This window comes from Kogia breviceps, chromosome 2 (genome assembly GCF_026419965.1).
Source record: "Kogia breviceps isolate mKogBre1 chromosome 2, mKogBre1 haplotype 1, whole genome shotgun sequence".
Classification (NCBI taxonomy): domain Eukaryota; kingdom Metazoa; phylum Chordata; class Mammalia; order Artiodactyla; family Physeteridae; genus Kogia; species Kogia breviceps.
Genome location: NC_081311.1, coordinates 74737850 through 74763121, shown reverse-complemented (window position 1 = coordinate 74763121; position 25272 = coordinate 74737850). Strand labels below are relative to the sequence as shown.

General features: G+C 39.9%; 1 protein-coding gene across 4 annotated transcripts in view; it reads left to right on the top strand.

Moving 5' to 3' along the window:
* Window positions 1–25272, top strand: part of BICC1 (BicC family RNA binding protein 1) — a 310208-nt gene that overhangs the window by 246288 nt on the left and 38648 nt on the right. For all 4 annotated transcript variants that reach the window (XM_059055026.2, XM_067025611.1, XM_067025610.1 and 1 more), the window contains exons 4-10: window positions 14072–14151; window positions 15967–16125; window positions 17414–17467; window positions 17914–18108; window positions 18336–18587; window positions 20921–21052; window positions 23437–23623. In XM_059055026.2, coding sequence (XP_058911009.1) covers window positions 14072–14151; window positions 15967–16125; window positions 17414–17467; window positions 17914–18108; window positions 18336–18587; window positions 20921–21052; window positions 23437–23623 — 1059 coding nt within the window. The remainder of the gene's footprint in view (window positions 1–14071; window positions 14152–15966; window positions 16126–17413; window positions 17468–17913; window positions 18109–18335; window positions 18588–20920; window positions 21053–23436; window positions 23624–25272) is intronic.

Genomic DNA, 25272 nt, shown 5'->3' with positions numbered 1-25272 from the left:
TGATTTCCACGTTTTAGAATTTCTGTTGTGGCCATAATGATCTAAGCTGATGTTTTGCCTTTTTTTTTGTTTGTTTTTTTTTGGAGAGGAACAGTGAAGTGATGGCAAAGTGAATACATCTCATTTTAATTCTTGCCTTTCTGTGTTCAACTGTTATCCTCTCACAAGCTGCGGAGAGCATCTGTCCTCACTAGGGAGTTACCATGCTGCTATGCCGTACATTCCTAATACTCCTTAAAAGTGAGGGAAAACAAACAGATCAAGTGTCACATCGCATGTAAAAGTTTTTCTAAAAAGCTAGGAATAAGAGTTTATCACGTTGTTTATCTTCTCTTGTTCTCGGGGTGATGCTAACAGTCCAATAGAAGTTTCCCATTGAAAGACAAATACATAATAAAACAAATCAGAGACATTTTAATATAGTTTATATTAAAACCATAGTGAAAAAGAAGAGAAGTTGTTTGCACTTGTTGGGACAGTCTGGGGAAGGGAAATGCAGAGCTCACCCCAATTGATGTGAGAAGGCTCTGGGGTTTCGGTTGCTTACAAGTCACCGCACCAGCCGTGATGTGTCCTTGGTGCTGTTACAAAAGCCAATGCTGTCAGCTTTAACAGAGGGATGGAAAGGTTCTACAGACCTAAATCCATTATGCTGTCCCACTTACTATCATTTCCTCCTCACAACTGTGTGGGGGGGACACCTACTTTGTTCCAGAGATTGAGGCTTCAAAAAATTAAAGTTGCTTCTCTTAAAGTCAGTTCCTAGCCGAATAAGCAGGGGCGACTGCCCCAAAATCTATGCCAAAGCCTGGAGGGCTGTGATGGGTGAGCCAAGGGGAGTGGGCTGTGTAGTGTGGAGGAGGGAGGGGTAAGTGCTTAAGAGAGATAGGGAAGCAGATACCGGTCACTCTAGTGAAATCCAGAGCCATCTAACACCTGTATTCTAAGATGCAGTGAACAGTATGCTCTGCAGAGGATATAAAAAGGGGACACAGTGTGTCCCATCAGATCAAGGAGCCTGCAGACTTCACGAGAATGGTAGGTGTGTGGATGATAGCGGAGCCTGTGACAGGGCTATTCGGGGATCAGCGGTGATAGGTGTACTTGGTGCTGGAGGGACCTGATGAAAAGTGAAATTTGGGTTGACCTTAGGTGGCGCAGATTGGCCAGGTGGAGCTGAAAGGAGGAACGGTGCAGTGTCTGATGGCTTCAGGCACAGAGGCATGGAGATGGGAGGTTGTAGGACATGCTGGTGTAGTAGTGAGTGTTCAGGCTGGGCTGCAGTGCAGGTTATATACAGGGAAAGAAAGGAAGTGAAAGAGAAACGGCTGGGTGTGGTCCCAATCACGAAGGCTTTGGAGAGTACAGCCAACAGTCCATGCTTTTAATTCTGTAAGGTTGGAGAATCATTGGAGGTGTGGATTAGAAAGGTGGTTTGAAGAGAATTATTTTTAACAGCTAACTTCTGCTGTGTGAGAAAGTAGTACACTTTCTGTCACTAAAAATGTGGCAGTCTTGATGACTGTTTGGGAGGCGTGTTCTACAGAGAAAGCATCCTGGGAGTGGGAAGTTTTAGAATCTGTGGTCACCTACACAGCTCGGACTATGGTGTCATCTCCACTGCAACTGGGCTCTGTGAGATGTGCCTGGCCCAGTGGGGACCCTCAGTGAACCTTGGTGAAGGACAGGAAGGAAGGCCAGAAGTCTGTTCCATTCCAGGTCTGAAGTTCTTTGATAGAATTCTAGCAGTTCTTCTGAAATAAGATTTCATACCATCTGTTGAATGAAGATCTATCTATTTCTGTAGCAGAATGATAAAAGGATTTTTACTCTAATAAAATATATAGGATTTTTTAAAGAAAGAGAACTTGATTCAGTTGTGCCTTCTTTCACAGACCTTCCATTCTTTGTTACTATTTTCTCCTGTGTCTCTTATGATAACTGAAAGAAAGTAATGCTGAACACAAATTTGGTGTCATCTTATTGGTTAGCATTCATGTGTTAAATATTCCTGAAACTGTATTCTAAAATTTTACCAAAGCATATGTACACATTCTTTGAATGCAATTCCAGGTAGGTTCACAGGTAATCCATCGACCTCCCCTCCCTAATAAGAAACTCTGACTTTAGAATGAGGCCGTGGTTTACAGAAATCCCACTTCCGTAGATTTGAAGTTGGCACAAAAACAGATGCATGTATGTATTTAAAACAGTGGTTTTGGGGGAGGAACATGCAAACAAATGCCTTTAGAGGTAAAAGTTGTATAGAAGCCAAGGAAATACTAAAGAAATTTTTGAGTGCTGCTGAATCCACACATATTTCTCAAAGGTCTGATAAACATTACAACACATTTATCAAGGAGCATCGCACGGTGCAAATACTTCCAGAGTAAACATGGCCATGTGGTGAAAATGCATTGGCAGAGCCGGTGGGTGGAGAGAGAGACAGAGGCAGAGACAGAAATGGGGGTAGGGTGGGGAGAGAGGGGGAAAAGGAAAATAAAGAGAAAACTGCATTACGGTTCTACTATAGTTGTAAAATTGACTTGTGTTGAGCAATCAGAAGTCAGTCCTTTCAAAACAATGTCTGCGAAGATCTAAGGAACATGATTCTTAACCTACGTAAGGCACGGAGCCCACCCACTAAAAGTTAGTGCTTCTGTGGAGAGAGAGGCAGCCCAAGGACTGAATGCGGGGTTCTCCACCACCTCAGCCTCAGGCATGCTTTCCCACTGAGAGAAGATGGGGACTTGGTGGGGCAGGTGGTGTGAGGGAAAACAGAATGAACTCCAAATGATTTAAATGAACTTGAACGAAGGAGCTACTTAGAGTAGACAGAGTCAAGGGCTAGGTGCCGAGGCACAGAAACTGGCAACAGCTGGAGGCCATGACCGCCCAGGGGCTGAAGGGGCAAGGGCAGGAGCCCCGTGAGAAGGGGACCATGACAGGAGGCTGCTCCGTGCGGTCCTGGCCACGGAGCCAGGCAGCGACTGCCACAGGTGCTGGTTCAGCTTCCCGGGCGCGAAGCAGTGGGGACGAGACAGAGCGCAGGCCCCGGCCGGGGCAAGTGGAGCATATCCACGCCCCATTTCCAACTCTTTGACTTCTCTCCTGAGAAGACAAATTGTTATTGCCGTGCTGGTGAAACTCTTTGTCTGGAGGACCCTGTCCTTTGAGGTTGTTATTTACTTATATTAAATGGGTGGTTTAATCACCCCCGAGAATGGTGTGCCCTTGCTCGGCGGAGGACACGGGAGAATTCTTTCAAGAAAGAGCACTATACTCCCGCTACCAGGATTGCTCGTTTCCATTTGTTTTGGAAACAATCGCTGAAGAAAAAGAGAGATGTGGCCATAATTGTTTGAAGGAATTCCATGTGTCGTTAGTGGTGGCCATAAACCTATGGGCTTTGCCCGACTCTCTGGATACTGTTCCAGCCGGGTCTTTCAGCTGCAGTCGAGCCTCTCATCATATTCTTGCTTCAGTTTCACGGGGGAAGTCTGTGTTCAGAGCCAAAGTATGCTGATAAAATATTAAGGGTGATGGCACAACAACAACAAAAAAGGAAAGTTCAGAAAATGCCTGGCAAGAAGCCTGTCGCAGAATTGTAAAGGAGAAAGAAGGAACTTTTCTAATTGAGAAAACACTTTGTTATTATAATTAACATTTTTAAAGGTTTCAGTTTTTAAGAGAATTCTTTTGAAACATTGTGCTTGGAAAACAGGGAGCTCTGACTTAAATACATTTTGTTTTAAAGTATAAGGAACTAATTGGAGCAAATAGATTTCAGATTTTACTGATACAGATATAAAAAGGTATCTAAAGGTTATATACCTTTATATACCTGTATATATACCTGTTATATACCTGTATAAAAATGTTATACAGATAACCTTTTAAGGTATGAGTATTTTTCCAGTATATAAATGTATACTTTTTCATGGAAGAAAATACAGAAAAGTTTGAAGCATAAAATGAAATAAAAATTAACAGTGACCCTGTTACTTAGAAAGTAATCACTATCAATTTGGTTGTTTTCCTTTTTATTCCACCGAATATATGTGTATCTTTAAAAATGAAATCATGGTATTATGAGTCTTTGTTAATATTTCTGTTGCAGGAAGGGGGATCCCTTCCAGGGCCCAAGAGTGGGCTCTTGTCTAACACTCGGAAATGAATGGTCCGAGGAGACACACGTGCTGACAAAGCAAGAGACTTTATTGGGAAGGGGTGCCCGGGTGGAGAGAAGCAGGCTAAGGGAACCCGGAGGACTGCTCTGTCATGTGGTTCGCAGTCTCGGGTTTTATGGTGATGGGATTAGTTTCCAGGTTGTCTCTGGCCAATCACTCTGATTCAGGGTCCTTCCTGGTGGTGCACGCCTCGCTCAGCCAAGATGGATTCCAATGAGAAGGATTCTGGGAGGTTGGTAGGACATATGGACTGGAGTCTCCTATTTCCTTTTGACCTTCCCTGAATTCTTCCAGTTGGTGGTAGCTTGTTAGTTCCACATTCCTTACCAGGACATCCTGTTTAAGATAACTCATGCAAGTGGTTACTGTGGTGCCTGGCCAGGGTGGGCGGTTTCAGTCAGTGTTTCCCCTCGCATTTCCAAATTGCTCTCCAGGCATTTTGCATCAATTTTTATTTCCATCAAGAATATGTTAGTTTGTCTAACTAAATCCTTATTAGACTTATAATTTCAAAAATCTTTCCCCATTTTATAAATAAAATATTATTTAGTAAGGTTGAATTTTATTCATGTTTATACATTTATTGGCCATTTTTCTATTAAATTATTTATCCACGTCTTTTGCCCATTTTCCTGCGGGACAGTTAGTGTTGTTTTTGTTTGTTTTTTTCCCCCTTTCTCTAGAGGACCTCTTTGTATGGAAACAAATTAAGAAGATCAAATTTCTTGTTAGAAAAAATAGGACATATTGGTCACCCTTATCAGGTGATGTTTATTTTCTGTGATTTTTGGTGAGAAGGCCTACATTCTTGCTCTCAAAAGGCAAGCCAGTTTTAAAATACTGAACTTTCAACTTTTTCATTAATATATTTAAGCAGGAGTATTACCTTTGTTTAAATGTTTAGTGAATCCTGATTTAGAAACTGTTGGGCCTCAAGGTAAGTTTAGATATTTTTATTAAGAATAATAAAGGACCATTTTAAAGTTATTTGATAATTGAAGTTATATTTCCCCCCGGAAGATATAAATCTCTTAGGACTGAGAGATTAAGACCCTTGGTTCCTACTTACTTGAGAAACAGTTACCAAAAAAGTCTGAGAAAAACAAGCACTATACAGAATGATCCTGAGTTGGAGACAGGGGTGTGACTGTGTGTGCATGAAAAACTATTAACAATCATCTGTTCAGCTAGTCTGTAGAAAGTGGGAAGAAGAAGAAGGGATTGGTAGATAGGCATTTTCCAGATAATTTTCTTTCAAACTTATTTACCAAATATTAGGTACTTGCAGTTTTTGCGAGAATTACTTTCTCAAGATCATGAACAAGACTGAAACAGTCTTTTAACCCCCAGAGTTGTATGAACCCTTAATTAACTGCTCTTCAGTGCATTCTGTAAAACTTCCGCACTAGATCTTACAACACAGATGAGAAAGGTGGAGAAGTTTAATGCCACCCTCAAGCTGGTAAGTTAGTTTTAGAACTGAACTCCTAAGAGTTTTGCTGTTTCTTATGTAAACCCTTAATTGTGCCTCAAATATCTTCATAAGACAGTTTCTGTTTTTTACATTTCTCCTCTCAGTAGGCCAGAAGTAAAACAAAGAGACCATGTATGTGGTGTGACAGGGTCACATCTTCGTTTATGGGACTTCCCTCATGTACTGTGTGTGAACTCCTCAGTGCATGGTTACTTTTCTGTGACTGCAACTAGCAGCTATGTGTTAAGAGGGCACGAATGGTCCCAGCTGTTGTAAGATGGGACAGTCTGCCCTGGCCACAGATTACAGAGTTTTGGGTTTTAGACCACAGGCAGTACCGCTGGGACCTGCCATGTACACTGTGAACATCAGTATTCCTTGGAGGAAGAATGAAGATTAGTCACTTCTGGCTCTGAGAAATTCTTGCATAACTTGCTTTTATCTCAGTGCAGTTTCCTGGGGATGCTTTATCCTGGCACAAGCCTCCGTCTCCACTTCAGTGCTCCCTCTTCTATCAAATGGACCACTGAGTATCGGACTGGAACTCGAGTTGCACTCCAGAGGGCCGGTATTCAGTGCAGCTCTCTTTTACATGCCCCATTCCTCATCCCAGGTCCTTGCATTATTGCTTTTGTCATGCCCTGCGGCTTGGGCTTTGTTCCTGCTGTCACAAGAGTTGTCCATACAAATGTGAACGTTCTCTCTCGGAGTAACCTAGAACTGCTCATGCTTGCTGTAGACCTGTTATGTACCAACGCTTCACACGATTCCAGATCTCTTCCTGGCACTTCGTTTCCTTTCCTCTCTCTTCTCAGAATACTCTTACTTACTTCTGAAGTATAGAGCTCGGATGCCAAAGGCTTCAGGAAACTAACTGAGTTAGGCTTTGTGTTTTTAACTTTCCTTTTTTACTCTCCATATTCCAAAGTGAGATTTCTCTTGTGCTTTGGATTTTTTCTCCCTTGCTCTACCTGAGCAGCAACTCTGCAGTTATGCGTGCAGGTCAGGTTACACTGCGTAAGATAAGGTGGTTGATAAAACAAGGTCAGTAACCCTTTCCCAGTTCTCACACTCCTCAGATACATCTGTCCTTGATTTTCTCATCTCTTACGCTTCGAGCTTGCTTTATACTTTGTTTGCATTTCGTTGTTTCTCTCTGAGATTATTTCTGCGTTTTTACTGAGCTCCTAAAACTCTGTTTCTGATTAAATAAATAGCTTTGATAAAGCACATAGAAATCTTAACAGAAAAGAAAGAGGTGCCTGGTATACTTCCTTCCTCTCTATGCCTTATTTCATCCTAAAGTTGAAACATCAGTAGAGAACAATTATAACAGCATTATTGTTGTATTTTGAATTCTTTTATTGCTGATTTTGTTCGAAATGCTGGTATTTCATCAGCAAAAGCTCTTGTATATCTTCTAGCTAGCTTTGGATTTTCTCAAGCTGATAGCTCTTTCTACCAACTTGATAAAGAGTCCATATGGTCCATCTTGGTATGTGAACACACCCTTTCCTTGTGTTCAGCAAGAAGTTACTTGAAGTGCTCATTACTATAGTGGTGAGGGCACTTCATTCCAATCATTGCGGAATAGTTGAACTGAAAAGTGTCTTGAGGAACTTGCCATACGTTCTTGTCTTTTGATTTGCTTGTGTCATTCATGCCACTGTAAAGTCAAGAATACACTTTCTCTGTTGAGTATTGTTTCATTCTTCCAAATGGAATTTTGATAGGAAGTTATCTAGGGGTATTATGGTATATAAACTGATGGTGGGCACCAGTGGAAATATTTTTTTCTTGTGAAAACTAGTTTGTTTGTTTTTTTTTTTCCCCCGGTACGCGGGCCTCTCAGTGCTGTGGCCTCTCCCGTTGCTGAGTACAGGCTCCGGATGCGCAGGCTCAGCGGTCATGGCTCACGGGCCCAGCCGCTCCGCGGCATGTGGGATCTTCCTGGACCGGGGCGCGAACCTGTGTCCCCTGCATCGGCAGGCGGACTGTCAACCACTGCGCCACCAGGGAAGCCCTGAAAACTAGGTTTTTACATTTAAAATACATTTGCTTTTTCATGTCTCACTGTCCATCCCTCTTCTAGTTGAGTAGTAAAGAGATTATTTTTTTGTTTTAAAATAAGGTAAATAAGGATGAGCTTATGCCATATCCTAAAGCAGCATAGTTGGTTTAGGGAATGCCTACAACAGGTGAATTGGTTCCTCTTGATCGCAGTTATAATATTTGACTGTTACGACTGTTCACCAACATTTTGCCTTAAGTACTTAGAGCTTGGGCTTTTCCACCCCCTGTCCACATATACTCCTTGCTGTTTTATTTTTATTCTGACTCAGTTTATTGGAATTCTTGTTGTCAAAGGAGCATTCCTTGAAATAATCTGGAGTCTGTATTACTGGCTACAAAATAAGCTTAAAGTGCATTGATTTCCTGTTACTCTGTTTCGTTCTTTTAAAGTCATTTCCAGTCAGGTTTAATGAGTCAGTTCAGGTTTTCCCTATCTCTTGATAAAATATATATCTTTACTTCAAAAAAAGTGATACTGGTATGTTATTTGACCCGTATCACATTTTTGTCTAAAAAGGAAAGCCTGTTTCTCAAGAAGTTAGAGGGAAACTCTTTAATTTCACAGAAAAATAAGGGCTGTGGGCAGTTGACTGTAAGTTTAGTTCACTTTCGCTGATCAGCAAAGCGACTTTCCAGCCTAAAGGAAAAGTGATCAAAATAGCAGACGTATTGGTCGGTGTCTCACTTTGAATGGTGACCTGGCTCAGTAGGGTTTGAGGTAGAACCCCATGTCCCTCTGTGGCCGTCACTGCCTTTGTTTTATGCCTACAAGCACCTTCTGCAGGAAGTGGCAGTGAGGTGAGCCCTGGATTTCACCTGCTTTGATACACAATTCCACATTGCTAGGGTGTACCGAGCAAAAGGAAAGCCTGAGCTGCCATCTGTGAAGCTCATCTTCCTCCACTTAGAAGCAGGTTGCGATTTCAGACATATTTGTATCGCTCCTGCATCTTCAGGTTCTTGGAAACATTTTAGAGGGTGGTGTCTTTGGTGTGAGCCACTTCATGAGGTACCCAAAAAATTGGAAAATACACCTGTTTATGAGGTTAAGGTAAGAACCCGATAGTACTGCTTTACACCAAAGAAATTCAGATTTAGAAGACAGTGTAAAAATGATCTGACCAAACTCCCTCGTTTTTAAAAATTTTTTATTTTGGAAGAAGGTATACTCCAGAGATTCAGTGATCCTTCTTTCCAAGGTAACAAAGCTAGTTTATGCTGAATCGGGATTCAGAACTTAGTATCACGACAGTAGAATCCACATATTCTCCCCACGACATGAAGGTAATCTGTAGCCTAGGTTAGAAGATACTGAAACTCAATCCCTTCTCTGTGGTATCTGCTTTCTTTTCCTAGCATCTCCCTATGTGATCTGAGTCAGCCAGTGCCCTTGAGATGTGTGGGGATTTTTCTGAGATGATGTATATTGGCTGTTCGACAGAATTCCTACTCTTAAAGCCAGAGTCTTCCTTACATAAAACATTTGGCCATACTACTTTGGAACTACTTGCCAGCGGAGGATATAGTCCCAGTGGTTGGAGGGAATTTCAGAGGAAGTTGAAATTCTCTGCCTGTCAACACTGACCACTCCTAATAGTGTTGACAGACCTGGCCCCAGCCAGTGTCCTTGGTTAGACAGGTTTAAAGGCTAAGACTCTTTAGGAAGAACATGAAATAAAAGTGAAAAGAGTTCCCACCCAGGAGAAAGTGAATTCTGTCCAGTGATCTCTTCTGATGGATTTAAGGCCAGTTTGACACTTTTTTTTATATGCATAAATGTACCAAAAGCCATCCTGAGTTTAGGCCATGATACGGAACTTTTCCCCATAAACAAAAAAAAAACAATTTTAATATGATGTCTTTTATTTTGGGGTGTTGAGGTTGGGAGGAGTGAGTTTAGTCAAACAAGGAATTTTCTATTATTTTCTCTCTCCAAGAGAACATGCTGAGAATGAAAGCATTGCTCTGAATTTTTCTGAGGCAGGAAAGTAGTTACAAATAGATCATTGGTGAAACATTGATGGCTTAAGTTCATCACGTGTCAGTAGTATCTTACTTTCTGTAGCATAATAAAATACAATGAAATGCCTAACGTGAGTATTCTGTATAGATTTTTGCTGTGGGATAGGAATGAAACGGAAAGGATGTTTAATCTTGAGGAGAGAAGGCAAAGACAATAAAATATTCACTAATGTTTCCAGGAATGGGAATGTTTCCAAGGATAGAAAACCAGAAGAGGAGAAACCAGAGTTTGAAGAGATAATCTTTTAAAACCATAATTTAAGCTCGTATAAACATCCCAACTCTTTGAAATATTTATCTTTCTGAAAATACGGTTTTTAGCATGTTCTTACGAAAACATTTGTTGCCTTACCAAGTCCTTATGAATTTCCATATGGAGTCATAAAAAAAACCTCTTTTTGCCCAAAGGTTTAGCTCCTTTGCAGGGTACACATATAAAATACCCATATCATACCCATGTCCGTACAGCTTCTTATTACTTATTGAAGGTTGGATCACTGTCTGGTCTTCATAGGACGACACCAGAGAGATGAGAGCAGGTTGATGGGACAGGAATCTAAAAACCCAAAATCTGGATGAATATCTGACAGTTCTCTGTATTTTTATAGAGGTACTGAAATCAGAATATTTGAAATTAAAACTATTGGGAAGGGCTTCCCTGGTGGCGCAGTGGTTGAGAATCCGCCGGCCGATGCAGGGGACATGGGTTCGTGCCCCGGTCTGGGAAGATCCCACATGCCGCGGAGCGGCTGGGCCCGTGAGCCATGGCCGCTGAGCCTGCGCGTCCGGAGCCTGTGCTCAGCAATGGGAGAGGCCACAGCAGTGAGAGGCCCGCATACTGGAAAAAAATAAAAATAAAAAATATATAAAACTATTGGTAATGTTTTGGGAAGTGCAGGACATATGGTCGCCTTGGTTGTGAGGTTTAGACTCTTTCCACAGATGTGGATCTCCTCTCTCTGTATTTTGCCATCTCCAAAAATAGGGACGCCATCGATCTAGTCCACAACTGTTTACTGAGTATCTACTATTTATTTTGAACTGTGGAAGTTTCAAAACCAGTTAAGACAATTCCTGTATTCGGAGAGCTTGAGAGGTTGATTCAACAGCAGTCAATATTATTTTTAGAGCGGTGTCTTAAAACTTTCATGCCCAAATCAGAGTTGTCCTTCAAAGCAATTAGTTTTGGGGAGGAGAAGACTGCTTACTTATTTCCTGTTTCTCCACCATCTTTCAACAGTTCTTTCCTCGTTTTTATGTTTATTAATGTAGTTCATACTTTGATTTTTCATCTCTCCATCAAGTATTTCCAGAATGGCTCTGAATGAAACCTTAGTCCCTTGTGGTGCTACATGGACAAGCTTGAAGGGTAAACTGTAGCACTTATTGAAAGCAGAGAATAGTATTTCAGGATTTGAGATGAGCGCATTAAGCTCATCCTGGAAGAAGAGCCCACTCACAGCCTGTAGATACCTTTTAAGCAAGAGCAAAGAGGGAATGAAAACTACAATACTACAGGCTACTTCAGCGGTCTGAACCAGAATTTTGTCATGTTTTGCTCTGTACTTACGAGACTTGATTATTTAAAGCACCATTTTCCAAATGAGTGCTGATTTGGGTCCTGGAGACACTTTGATGCTGTTGGTGGCTACTGTGTCTCTCTTTTGTGTCCATTGATAGTTTATAATTTTGGCCACTAGATGGTGCTGTTTCACTTTGAAATAAAATGTACACATATATTTTGAGTCTTTTGCTTTTTATTTTGTTTATTGTTCCTTTGATGCAGAGATGGTGGAAAATCAAATTCCTTCTTAAATTGGATCTGAGGTTTCCTGTCCCTCTACAGATGCCTAGGAATTTTAATATGATTATCCAGCCTGTAAAATAATAGGTTTTCAGATTATCATACCACTCAATATACAGTGTTAATTTATTTTGTGAGAAAATACATTTTTTTCCTATAGAAGCATTTTATGTTATATATACTTGGCTGATACATAAGAGATTACAGTTACACGTTTTCTGTGGCTTGATCTGCTGTGTCCTATTCTTGATTTAGGAATCACTTGGGAAAACAACAAAATGCTGATTGCCGGGTCCTGGAGACCCCGGAACCTATATTTTAGTAAGTGCTACAAGTGAGTCTGATGAGCAGACATGTGAGTCTGGATTAGGGCAGCACCAAACTCTCATCCCCCACTGCAGCAGTGAGCATTTCTAGGAGACATTAATGTCAGAGCCTACAGTCATTCAAACCAAAGCTCAAGAGAGTTGAGACCACAATTTTGAATGTAGATAGCTCTTTATGTAAATATTGCCTCTTGGAGCCATAATGGATATAATAAGAATTATTAAAGAGAATGTTTGGTTACTTAAGTATGCTAAAGTTGGCGAGAGTCCTGCACAGAAAAGGCGGTCCCTCTTAGGACGCCTAAAGGAGCAAGCAGACACCACATCATGCAGCAATAGCGCGGAGGCTCTCCCGGCTTGCGGTGGTTGGACAGCCGTTTTGCTCTACGTTTATTTAGCCCCTCACCTTGTAATACCTGATACTTAAACACTTTAGAAAGTTTTAACCAGCATGAAGGTCTTTGATCTTCACAACATCCCTTTGACAGGGCAACTTTCAGAGGAGGGATTAAAGAACAGACTAAGGAAAAAGTGCCTGAGCCAGGAGCAGCCGCCAGGAGGCACGGTCTGGGGAGGGGCCGGGGGGCCGGAGGTGAGGGCACAGTCTCCGATTAGGCCCTGCTGCTGGGAGGCCTCCCCAGGAGGCCAGGCGTTCCCGAACTCTGAGGCTCCATGTGCACTCTTGTTGACTAGGGTTGCTCCATCCTACCCTAAGAACGGGGAGCTTTAGAAAATGGTTTCCTCCATCTTCCCATCCTTCATGCCCTTCTCTGTCTCCCTCCCTCCCTCTCTCTTTCAATCACGCCTTCTGAGTCATGGCCTTGAGGACTGTGAGGTGGCGATGGGTAGGTTAAATCACAATATGAGGATGTACGTGTAGTTCGATAAAATCTACACCAGGTCAGTTTACTTTCTTATCCTAGTTTGTCCTGGTTTAGAAGGACTCAGGCGGAACTGCTTGCTAACTGTGAAAGTTGCTCAGCAAACACTGGCTGACTTTTGTCGTTGGCCTGAGTCTATGAAGTGTCCTCAGCAGAGAAGGCAGTATGTTGTGAGCAGTCAGTAAGCTTGGCGTTATTAACGATGGTGGTGGTGGTGGTGATGCTTTCTCTGTTATTCAGCTTTCTCACTAAAGCTAAAGCCATAGAACGTTCAGCTTACCCCCTAGGATGGTCTTGGTCTCTGTCAGGCTGACCTGTGGGGTAATAAAACACTCAGATTGTTGGGGAGACTTGAAAACCTGATTCAAGAGAGAACCCAAGAGACACGTCCCCATGCAGGCGCTGGCTCTGATGTCTCCTAGTCCTGGAAGACCGGAGATTGGCCAGCTGCCTCCCGCCCTTAAAGCCTTCCTTTCTCAGTGCGGCCTGACACCCCTGCCCCGTCCACAGCTGGTCTTCTCGATCCTTCATCTTGTTCTCCTTTTCCCTTTTGTCATAATATTTACCTTCTAATATACTAGGTCATTTATTTATTTGATTGATTTTTGCCTCCCTGCACAAGACTGTAAGCTTCATGCAGACAAGGGTCTTTTTTTGTCACTAACATATCCCCCAGCCCCTGGAATAGTGCCTGGTACATAGTAGAGGTTCAGAAAATATTTGCTGAATGAATGAATGCTTTCCTGTGCAACATTCCCTGGCACTAATAAGCAGTAGACATAGCAGATATTTAGTCAGGTAGTACCAATTCTGAATAAATATTAAATATTCCTGAATGAAGATTAAGGTTTTTTTTCTATAAACCTTGACTGGTAAGAATATCTGACTTATCACATGGTTTAAAGTATGAATCCAGAGTTGGAAGACATTGGATTACAATAAACAAGCCCTGAATGGTTTTCTGGGGCAAGTTAACTAAACTGCTCTGTGCCTTGGGCCTGGAATGTAGCAAGAGATGAATTAATAAACTGAATTTATAGATTCTTTACTCGTTTAAAAAATAATTATGATATTTTGCAATTAAATTTAAATAGGTTAGCTAGTGTTGAGAAGGAAAAAAAGCATCGATAAATGCACAGTTTGGGTATTTTCCATATTCCTGTTTTTATTACAGTGACAACACACCTGGAATGAATCAGATATTAAATTTATTATGTAATCTCTTTTCTTATAGTGTAACAGCAGTTTTAAAACAGAGCCTGGGAGTTTCATATGAGTCCTTTGTTTTTGATTTCTTATAGATCCCCATATTAAGGTTTCTGGAAAGAAAGAAGATGTTAAGGAAGCCAAGGAAATGATCATGTCTGTCTTAGACACAAAAGTAAGTGATTGTTAAGGACACTCAGATGTCAGAACCTTGTCTCTGCAAGAGCTACTTCATGCTGTTGTGAAAGAACCATTTGGAGAAGAAAAACTAGGAGAAAGTAATGGTGGGTTTTGAAATAAGCATGTGTGATTCTACAGTGGATTAAAGTTCTGTTTAAAATTTGAATAGGTTCTCTCATGCTGGGTAATAGAATAATATTCTCCCCCCAAATATATATATATATATATATATATATATATATATATATATATATATATATATATATATATATATATATATATATATATATAAAATATTGACCCAAATTAGTATAGGGCAAGTAATAAAGATTGCAAGAATGAGCATATTTGCCTTTATGATATCAGTAGAAAATGAGAATAATCTTCTGTATAGCTCTGTGTGTGTGATGGCATGAAATTTGACAATTTGTCTTATACATTCTGTCTCTCTACAAGTATATGTAGAGAGAGAGACAATAGAGAAATTGAAATATGTAAAAATGTATACTCGTTTGTGAGAATTTATTTTAATAAACACGTCAAAATCACTTACTACATGCCAGGCACTTAGCTACACCCTTTACAAATATTAATTGGTTTAATCCTCATAACTATCAGCACAGAGATATTAGGGAATTTGCACAGGATCCAGTAGCTGAAAAGTGGGGAGGGTAGGATTCAAATCCAGGCTGTCTGGCTCTTAACCACTATGTTTTGCCACGTGGTATTTCACTGAAATGGTTTCTGATATCTTCCTCTTTATTTCCTTTCCTGTTCCTTTTTGTTGTTGTTTTTTTAATTTTTAAGAAATATTCACCGTATAATTATTAAATATTTTAGGATACCAAAAAAAGGATATCATTTTTTCTCTTTTTAGAGGTTAAACTAAAAGAAGAACTAAGTTTAAAAACCAAAGTATTTAATGAATATAAGTTTAAAATTTAAGAATTCAGAAAATGTAAACCTATTGATATTTTTAACATCTTGTTGTATTTGACTTTAAAATTTTACTTTGTAAGGACTGAAGAATTTCAGTATCAGTTTTATAAATGAGAAAACATTTCATGTCAGTCTTTATAATTTTACAACACTACATTTTCCCAAATTAAATACATGGATTCCAGTCGGAACTGTAATTATTCATTATGTTTTAGAATTTTAAATTTTGCTTTAATGTAACTAACAAATCTTACACTCCGTATTGGTTTACTTAAGCCATTTTACTGCTAGAGATGTATACTTTGTGGTATCTTCCTCACTCTTAATCCTACCGGCAAGAATAACTTATCTACGTTGGAAGATTTGACATATAGTGATAGAGAAGTTGTGAAATGTTTGTAAATACTTTCTTATTCCATTTTGAATTTTATTCTTATTTCTAGTTTTCTATCATTGTTCAGCGTTTCTACCAACATACATGTATTCGCTCTTGTAATTGTTTTCATCTGTTTTTAGTTATTTGAATTCTGTTTCATGAATAATATCTATTAAAGGAAAAATGAGTAACTTTTTTGTAATTATACCTAATTTTACTTAAATACTGCTGTCCCCCAAATTATCTTGGTACAAAGTATATCTTTCTATTTTTTCTGACAAATTTGTCTTTAAATGAAAATTTCTTTTTTATTAGCCAAGGAGAAATAGATAGAAATTGAAAAATTTATAAATTAAGATGATCTTATTAAGAAATCTGTAAGATTTTCCACTGGGTCACATTTTGTTAATCCTATTCCTTTGGGGGAAAAGTGTTTTTTAGGAGTTGTTCCTTCCTTTTTCATGCATCAAGAAATAATACATTATTTCCACGTAGAGCAATCGGGTCACCTTGAAGATGGATGTTTCACATACAGAACATTCTCATGTAATCGGAAAAGGTGGCAACAATATTAAGAAGGTGATGGAAGAAACAGGATGCCACATCCACTTTCCAGATTCCAACAGGAATAATCAAGCAGAAAAAAGCAACCAGGTGCTTTGTCTTTTCACATGAAGTTTTATGGGACAAATTAAAGCTTGAATTTTCTGTATGCATAACTTTTTTGGGAGATGAGAGCAAGAGAGTAATCATGAAAGGTGGCATTTAGTATGGATTGTATGTCCCTCTCCAAGGAGACTGAAAGTGCTCTTCTTTTTTAAAGAGATGAGTTGTAGATGGGCCATAAATCCTTGATCTCTAAATGGTTTGTAGAAGAGAGGAAAGGATATCATGGCAACATAAAACTAAGTCCCTACGAAAGGCTCGGAAGGCATGTGAGTTAGGAAAGGACATGAAAGCTTGCCTAGTCCAAGCACCTGTTGATAGCTGGGATTCTGTCTGCAGTGTCACCCAAGTGGTCCTCAAGGCTACACTGGATCACCTTCTGAGAGGCAATGTATGAGTGTCTGACTTCCTCACGTTGACTGAATTATGGCTCTGTTTTATACACATTTTTTTCTAGTTCTTGCGTTTGGAAACAAATGGAACTCACCTGTCTACATGAAAACGCTGTCAGTACTTGAAGAACAGATGGTGTTCTTTGTGTTATTTGGAAGTTTTCTCTCCTCTAATCACAATATAGAAACTATGTTGGCCACAAAGATAAATATGATATAGTTTTTTCTCTGTGGGGACTAATGGTGACAGTGGGATACATACATAATTATAGAACTAGATAGGAAGCCATGGTAAAGAGCAAGAGCAGTAATCAGAATATTTGATAGCTGACACGGCATGGGCATGGCCCATGAGAGAGCACTGTTCTGGAGCCCCACCCCCTTGCCCTGACGCCTAGAGTAATTCTTTAGTTGATGGATCATAGTAAAGCCCAGGAGATCCCAGGAGAGGGCTGTTGGAGCAGCACTTTTTTTGCCAACTAGCATGGAAGTAGTTCATTAGTTTGAGAACTTAGTGCGGCACTATCATTGCACATTGATATCCATCTCGTATTCAGAGGGTTTTTATAAAAAGGGAGAAAATGCAGTGAACACGAGAAATTGTGAAGAGGGCAGGATGGGTTCATGGGGGCTGGGAGGCTTTAGGTAAGTCGGGGAGGTGACGTTGATCAGTTGACACACGTCACCAGAGCTTGTTAAAATCCAAATTCTGATTAAGTAGCTCTGGGTTGGTGCCTGAGATCCCTCATCTTTAACAAACTCCCAGATAGGCGATGCTGTTTTATCCTGGACGACACTTTGAGTAGTGAGGGTGTAGATAACTGGGAAAGCAGATGTGGGCTCAAGTACAATAAATCTAACTCTGTGTTTTCTTATTTTTGCAGGTATCTATAGCAGGACAACCAGCAGGAGTAGAATCGGCCCGAGTTAGAATTCGGGTAACTATTATTTATTACCTTTAGTACTGTAAATCAGTGTCACCGATGTCTGCATTATAAGGCAATAAAAATACCATAATTTATCAATTTATAACCAAATCATATGGTCAACATGTAGGAAATAGTGACAGAAATTGTATTAATGTATCAGAGGTGTTTCTTAGAGATGTTCTGGATTTTATCTGGCTTGATTTCTCTGATGATTTTGAAATGATCAGAAAGACGCCTGAGAAAAAATGCCACAGGCAGCTTAAGTTACAAACTCTCAGGTTTCACAAAAGGCTCCTTTCATTTAAAAAACTTTATGTAGTCTACCCAAGCTTGTGGCTGTAATAGAAGCATCATGTTTTAAAATTCCATCTTCAGAAAAGAATGAATGAACTACACACATCTCTAAATGTACAATGACTTAACTATCTGCCCTGTGTTCTGTAATTTCATTTTAGGAGCTGCTTCCTTTGGTGCTGATGTTTGAGCTGCCGATTGCTGGAATTCTTCAACCAGTGCCCGACCCCAACTCCCCCTCTATTCAGCACATATCACAAACGTACAACATTTCAGTGTCATTTAAACAGCGGTCCCGAATGTATGGTGCTACTGTGATAGTACGAGGGTCTCAGAATAACACAAGTGCTGTGAAGGTAAGTGGTTTAGGTAATTCCGAATGTTGTAGGTATACAAATCATCCAAGTTTTATTTTTAAAGGGTTTTAAAAGTAATTTGTTTTCCAGAATTTTTTCTCATAGTACATTCTGGTTCTTAGAATGTGTTGAGTTTTTCCCTAGCTGTCAGAAGCGCAGTAGAATATTTCCCTTCAACGTGGATGGTTACTGTATAGGCCTACGTCTTTCCCGCCCTCTTCTCCTAGGAAGGAGCTGCCACGCTATTGGAGCACCTCGCCGGGAGCTTGGCGCCAGCCACCCCCGTGAGCGCGCAGCTAGATATTGCAGCTCAGCACCACCTCTTTATGATGGGTCGGAACGGCAGCAACATCAAACACATCATGCAGAGAACGGGCGCTCAGATCCACTTTCCTGACCCCAGTAATCCACAGAAGAAATCCACCGTCTACCTCCAGGGCACCATTGAGTCTGTCTGTCTTGCAAGGCAATATCTCATGGTAGGTTTACTGAAGTTAACGGTACGATTTTTTTTTTTTTTTTACCTCTTTGGGTACAGTGTTTGTTGCTGCCCATACTGTACCAATGTGGTATTTATGGAAGCACTTTGAAATTCTGGTCAAATAAGCAACTTACTTGGTAAAGGGAAATAAAAGAACAATGTACATAGCGCCTCACAGACTTAATTTCATTAGATAGGTGAGTAATTTCCTTTTAGTATTTTTTTTAACTTACACTAAGCAACAGAAGAGGTTACACTGAAATAACTGGATGTATTTTGTGGAAGGTGGTTATTTTTATTTGACGTGTAGTATTAGTTTGAAGGTGATTATTTTTATTTGACGTGTAGTATTAGTTTGTGTTTGCCAAAAAAGTCTTCTGTTTAAACAGAAAAGTTAAAAATTAACACATTGAAAATTTTACCCTCAAAGATGTAAATTTTGGTAGCATGAAGCATTTGAACATTTCATAAATCTCTGATACACTTTTAAAAATGCTGTTTAAGCCATGAATTTGAGTGTCATGCATTGAAGAAAAATAAGTTATATAATTTACTACTGCTTCCAGTTTATAATTTTCAATATTTCTATACTTCCTATATTCATTTAAAAACCCAGTGTGTAGGTTGATGTATAGTAACAAAATGGACTGACGTACTGTGGACTCACAAGTATTCTTATTAAAAACACCATTATATTCTCCTGTTCAGGCTAGACCTTTAGTGGCATTTGAATCCATAAGCTTCAGTTGTGACATTTGCTATTACTAAGTTGCAGAATCTGTTCTTGAGAAACTTTCAGAAGACCCAGATTTGTTTGTTGATTCCATTCCTCTGACAGATGAGAACTTGTTATAATCATTAAGGATTATGATATATAATTTTAAGAAATTAATTTTTAATTTTCTTAAAAGCCAGGCTAACTTAGGCTACTTTTAATATACGGCTAATTAGAGAGCATATTTGTATTCAAAGATTATTAAGATTACTCTTCATATTTTCTTTTTTGCGCTTTTCAAGTTCTCTAGATATTATTTGGAGTTAGTAAACTTTTCAAGCGATCAGCACAGTTATGAATTCGTATTCATACTTTGATCACACCTGCCAAAAATACAGGTGTGCAGTGAGACATATTATTATTATTAAACAACATTGAAAGACATGAGGGAGAGATAAATTACATGGCTTTAACTTACATTTTAAATACCATCACCATTTTTTTATAGCAATGTCCTTACAAACATCACTTATCCAGAAGAGAAATGGAACGTGGTGATTTCATTTTAATTCTAGTATGTTTGATGGTAACTTCTGATAATTATGTACAAATCCATCAATCTGTACATCGTAATAATGTATGGGATCTGGTTCCTATACTATACTAAGTAGGGGCCAGGAAGACAGCGTCAGAGAAAAAAAGTGCTAAACTCTGCCATGCTAAAGAGTGAGATAGTGAAAAGAAGGGGTGATAGTAGCATTTACTCCAGGAAGGAGGTAAGATTTGAGCTGTGTCAGAAGAGAAGTAGGAATTGGGTTGGCAAAGAAGCCTTTTGATGAATTAAGATACCAATGTCAGAACCTGTTTAAAAGATAGTCAAGGGCTTCCCTGGTGGCGCAGTGGTTGAGAATCCGCCTGCCGATGCAGGGGACATGGGTTCGTGCCCCGGTCCGGGAAGATCCCACATGCCGCGGAGCGGCTGGGCCCGTGAGCCATGGCCGCTGAGCCTGCGCGTCTGGAGCCTGTGCTCCGCAACGGGAGAGGCCACAACAGTGAGAGGCCCGCGTACTACAGAAAAAAAAATAAATAAATAAAAGATAGTCAAGAGGCTGGTCTAGCCTAGAGGAAGGAGCAGACATGTACACATAAACCTGTGATTGCACCAGCAAAGCCGAGCCGAAATGTGGAGATTTTTAAAGGCTGATACATGTTTAGATTTCATTCAGGAGACAATAAAAAGCCTCCACTGTAAGTCTTTGAGCCAGGCCACAAGATTAGTATCCTTGATGTGGCTGAGAATCTAGTTTCTGGTGTCACTAACAAAACTGAAGTCAGAGAATGGAGGAATTTTCCAAGGTGGAGAGTAGATAAAGAATTCAGAGCCAAAAATAAACATAAGATACATGTTTTTGTCCTCCAAAAAATAGTTTCTACCCCTCAACATTGTTTGCACACCAGCCTTCTAAGCTATGTGAAGGTATATAATTTCGCTTTAATACTTTGGTTTACTCTTTAAATCTGTAAAGGATTGTATTATCTGTAGGCATGTTAAATTATTGGATGTTTAAATGAGTAACTTTTTAACCTCTCACCCTTTCCATTGTGACATTTCCTAGGGTTGTCTTCCTCTTGTGCTAATGTTTGATATGAAGGAAGAAATTGAAGTTGATCCACAGTTCATTGCTCAGTTGATGGAACAGCTCGACGTCTTCATCAGTATTAAACCAAAGCCGAAACAGCCGAGCAAGGTTGGTTCAGCGTCTGGGCCCAAAGAGAACCATGTATCACCTCACATTCTGTATAGTGTTATTTTCATATAAATGTGTATTTGCATATACATGGAACTAAATATTCTATATAATATACATCGTTATATATTATATTTAGTTATTTTATATAAATGTAAATTTGTAACAGCATTCATTATTGATCTTTTTTTAATATATGTGTTGGTTTTTGGAGTCCATTTGTGACCATTATTTTAATTACATATATGGGAAGGAAAGAGAAAACATTTTCTTATTAATTTGCAATCTGGTAACTTTAAACGTTACTAACTTGCCGGAGAGTTGGTAAGGCTGAATGTTGTGTTATGTGAATATGTGTATGTGTACATATCCAAGGCAATTAAAAAAATACTTAGTTTACTTACTAATTGTGAGCCACTGTGCTAGCCCTGGAAATTTAAAGAATAGGCGCCATTGTCTGTCATATATACTTTAAATAAAGAAGTATCCCCAGTTCAGCCTTCTTGGAACTTCTCCTCTAAGATGCTGCAAAGTTTAATGGGACAATTCTGGCGTTCTTAAGTGCTAGTGAGAGTTCGAGGAAAGAGGAGTGTTCCTACATTAAAGCACGTAAGTTGACACAGCCACTTTGAAAAGCAACTTGTGATCATCTGCTCACACTGAAAACACAGAGACCCTACCCTCAACAATGCTACTTCTACTCATACATGCCGAAGAAACCTTTGTATCAGAAGCCAAAGGACAAGAATGGTGTTGAATAAAAAAAGCAAGTTGTGGACTTCCCTGGTGGCACAGTGGTTAAGAGTCTGCCTGCCAGTGCAGGGGACACGGGTTTGAGCCCTGGTCCAGGAAGATCCCACATGCCGCAGAGCAACTAAGCCCGTGCACCACAACTACTGAGCCTGAGCTCTAGAGCCCACGAGCCACAACTACTGAAGCCTGCATGCCTAGAGCCCATGCTCCGCAACAAGAGAAGCCACCGCAGTGAGAAGCCCGCACACCGCAACAAAGAGTAACCTCCACCCTCTGCGACTAGAGAAAGCCCGGGAACAGCAGCAAAGGCCCGACGCAGCCAAAAATTTTTTTTAAAAAAGCAAGTTGCATAATATCATGTACTAAATGATAACATTTATGTATATTTTTAATTATAGTAGGTAAAACACCAAACAATTGTGCCTTCCATTGTTAAAATTTCTAAACTGAATTTTATTATGTATGCATATGGTATATGTATAACATGTATTACTATATACAATTTTGTCTGTATGTAAATAATGTGGTATTTAGTGTCCAACATAAGAAAAAGAATCATGCGTTCTTCAAAAGAAAACTTTAAAGAAGATAGGATTGATTCTAAATGAACTTGATATATTGAGCTTAAAGTTAGAGAATAGAACATTAATTTTATGTATTGTGAAGCTTTGTACTTTACTAATTTGAGTTGTCTAGAGTCACTGTACATACCAGAACGAAAAGATACAGTCAGAAGAGACTTTGCATGTAAAGATGGACAGGCACAGGAAGATTTCTGGAGTTCAGCAAGAAGTGAGCAGAGGTCAGGGGAAAAGAGATTTTAAGTGAGAACTCTGAAACCTTGCAGCATCCCAGGGCTGTTTAATTACGCCTCACAGGCCCCGAGGCTGACTACTGCTTTAACTGCTGTGTCAGCCACACATTTTCTTTATTGTCCACTGGAGGCTTTCCCCCTTGGGTTCACATTTCCGATTTTCCAGATGAGTCCACTGAAGAAAAAAAAGAAGATTTATTGTTTGGAAATTTATTTTACTATAAGCTTTGCCACAGATATGTCATCAATGAGGAAGAGTGGTACCTCAAGGTCCATTAGTTAACTAGTAGACTGTAACTGTCAACTATAAGTGACTATTATTATGCAGTCTTTATATGGTGACGTTTGATTTGTTTTGTAAAGATGAGATAAAGGGGGCAAAGCTTTAATGTAGAGACAAGACGATATAAACGAGAATGGGCTGTAGAGACAGAAGGACCCAAGTTCCAATCCTCTAGCTGCTCCTCCACAGCTCCTCCACAGCTGTGCTGTGAGGGCTAAGGCCCTTGTCCTCACGGAACATGAATAATAATTCCACCCCATGAGGTTTTGCAGGAATTAGAATATACGTGCAGCTTCCATCACAGTGCCTGGGACACAGGACACACCCAATAAATGGTAACTAACATTTTATGGTTTTACCAAAAGGAGTAAACTTAGGAAATACGTGGTTAGAATTTGCAGTTGATTTTAAAGCATCATTCATCCATTCCCTGAGTGGAATTCTTATTACCATATTCATTTCTCATCCCCCTCCCCAATTCATTGTAGACTACTTGCACGTCACTTTTTTCTTTCTCATTATGTGTTTTCATAGTCTGTGATTGTGAAAAGTGTTGAGCGAAATGCGTTAAATATGTATGAAGCAAGGAAATGTCTCCTCGGACTTGAAAGCAGTGGGGTTACCATAGCAACCAGTCCATCCCCAGCATCCTGCCCTGCCGGCCTGGCATGTCCCAGCCTGGATATCTTAGCTTCCGCAGGCCTCGGACTCACTGGACTAGGTATAAAATTTATTATTATAGCCCTTCTCAGCCGCTGGGAGATTGCTTATCCAGTTTCCTTTCTTTCTACTGTTTGTGGCTACATTTTAAAGGCTGTTCTTTTTCCTCTTCAGGCCCTATGATCAGGTGAAAAGCAACAAAACTCGAATGAATCCATTTTGATTTTTTTGTTAGACTCTGTGGATTTCCGTTTGCCAGATTCTTTTTATTTTGGCATAAATAATCAAGGTCTGGCTGTTGTATTTTCGGTGGCTGTGTTTGTTCTTCTAAATTAAGAATGCCATTGAGAGTGAAGTGAGCCGGCTGACAATAGTTTATGTGTTTGTTCTCTCTTGCATTTGCAATATTGCCATTAGTCCCTAGAGATAAAGATTATCCAGTTTGTTTTTCAAAAAGTAATTGCAGACCTGCAGGAGGGGTGGGGAAGGGGGAGGAGAAAGGAAGCGGAACCCTCAGTCCCAGTGGTTAGGCCTGCCTTGCCCAAACACAAAGGAGATCTAGCCTGCGGCCACCACGGGAAACAAACCAACCTGCACTTATACCTAAGGTGAAGAAGAGAAAGATGAAAGAACAACATCATCTTGGTGCTTTAGTTCTTTAAGAAAGCAGGGTGAGCCACTTAATAGGTGTGGTGTGATATGTACTGCCTCATTTACGGATTCCCATCTTGTAGGATGAAGTTCATTGCTATATTACAGTTATTCTAGGTTCACTACTTTTTTGCACATTTTTCAGTAGCCATTATATAAAACATTAATGCTATAACCCTCGCAGATCATTCTACCAAGTTCAGTGTTGAGACAGAAAAAAATACTCTCAGCAGTCTTTAAAATTTTTAATAGCTATTCTTGCTTTTTAAAAATGTAATATGGTTATAATATGATTAAGATTCCAAGTATCCCTGCCCAGACACCATTACAAGTAAAGACAGATTTTTCCCCCTTGGTCCCTAATCTTCCAAAGTTGTCCCTTCCACTGGAGATTCTGAACAGAGTTGTAATAACACAGCAATGCATGTGAGTCAGGAAATGCCAATCAGGCAACTTAGCAGGAACTGAGTTCTTCCTGCACTAGAGGGAAAAAAAGTGACCAAAGATCAGGGTGATTTAATTTTAAAATGTTTTCATGGCTATCTCTAGCCTCCAATACTTAATGCTTTAAGTATTCCTGGAAACTTATTTATACAAACTCACTTTTCACTTTAGAACATATTTGAAATGCCTGAAGGGAAATTTCATTACTAAATCAAACATTAAATCCTTAAAACAAGCAAAAAGCGGAAAAACAATTCCTTTTTCTGAGAAAAGTCTTCATACGCGTTGAGATGGACCCAAAGACGTCACGTAGGGACAGTCATACGTGGTATGAAAACTGTTCCAGGTGGGCCAGCCTCTGCAAATGGACCGAAGGGAGATATTCTGTTGCAGGAAAACATCCCGCTAGTCACTGCTAATTTCAAGTGGTTTAAAAGGAGTTTGTTTGGAAGCAGATGACAAGTGAATTATGCAGAGAAATACAAAATGGGTCTCCACGTGAGCACAGTTTTGTTCTTCCTGGCTAGTTGAAGTGATTATGAAGCAACTGCCTGGTGCTCCAGGCCCCTGATTACTGTCCTGGTCTGGGCATATCTGTCTTCCATTTCTGTTTGT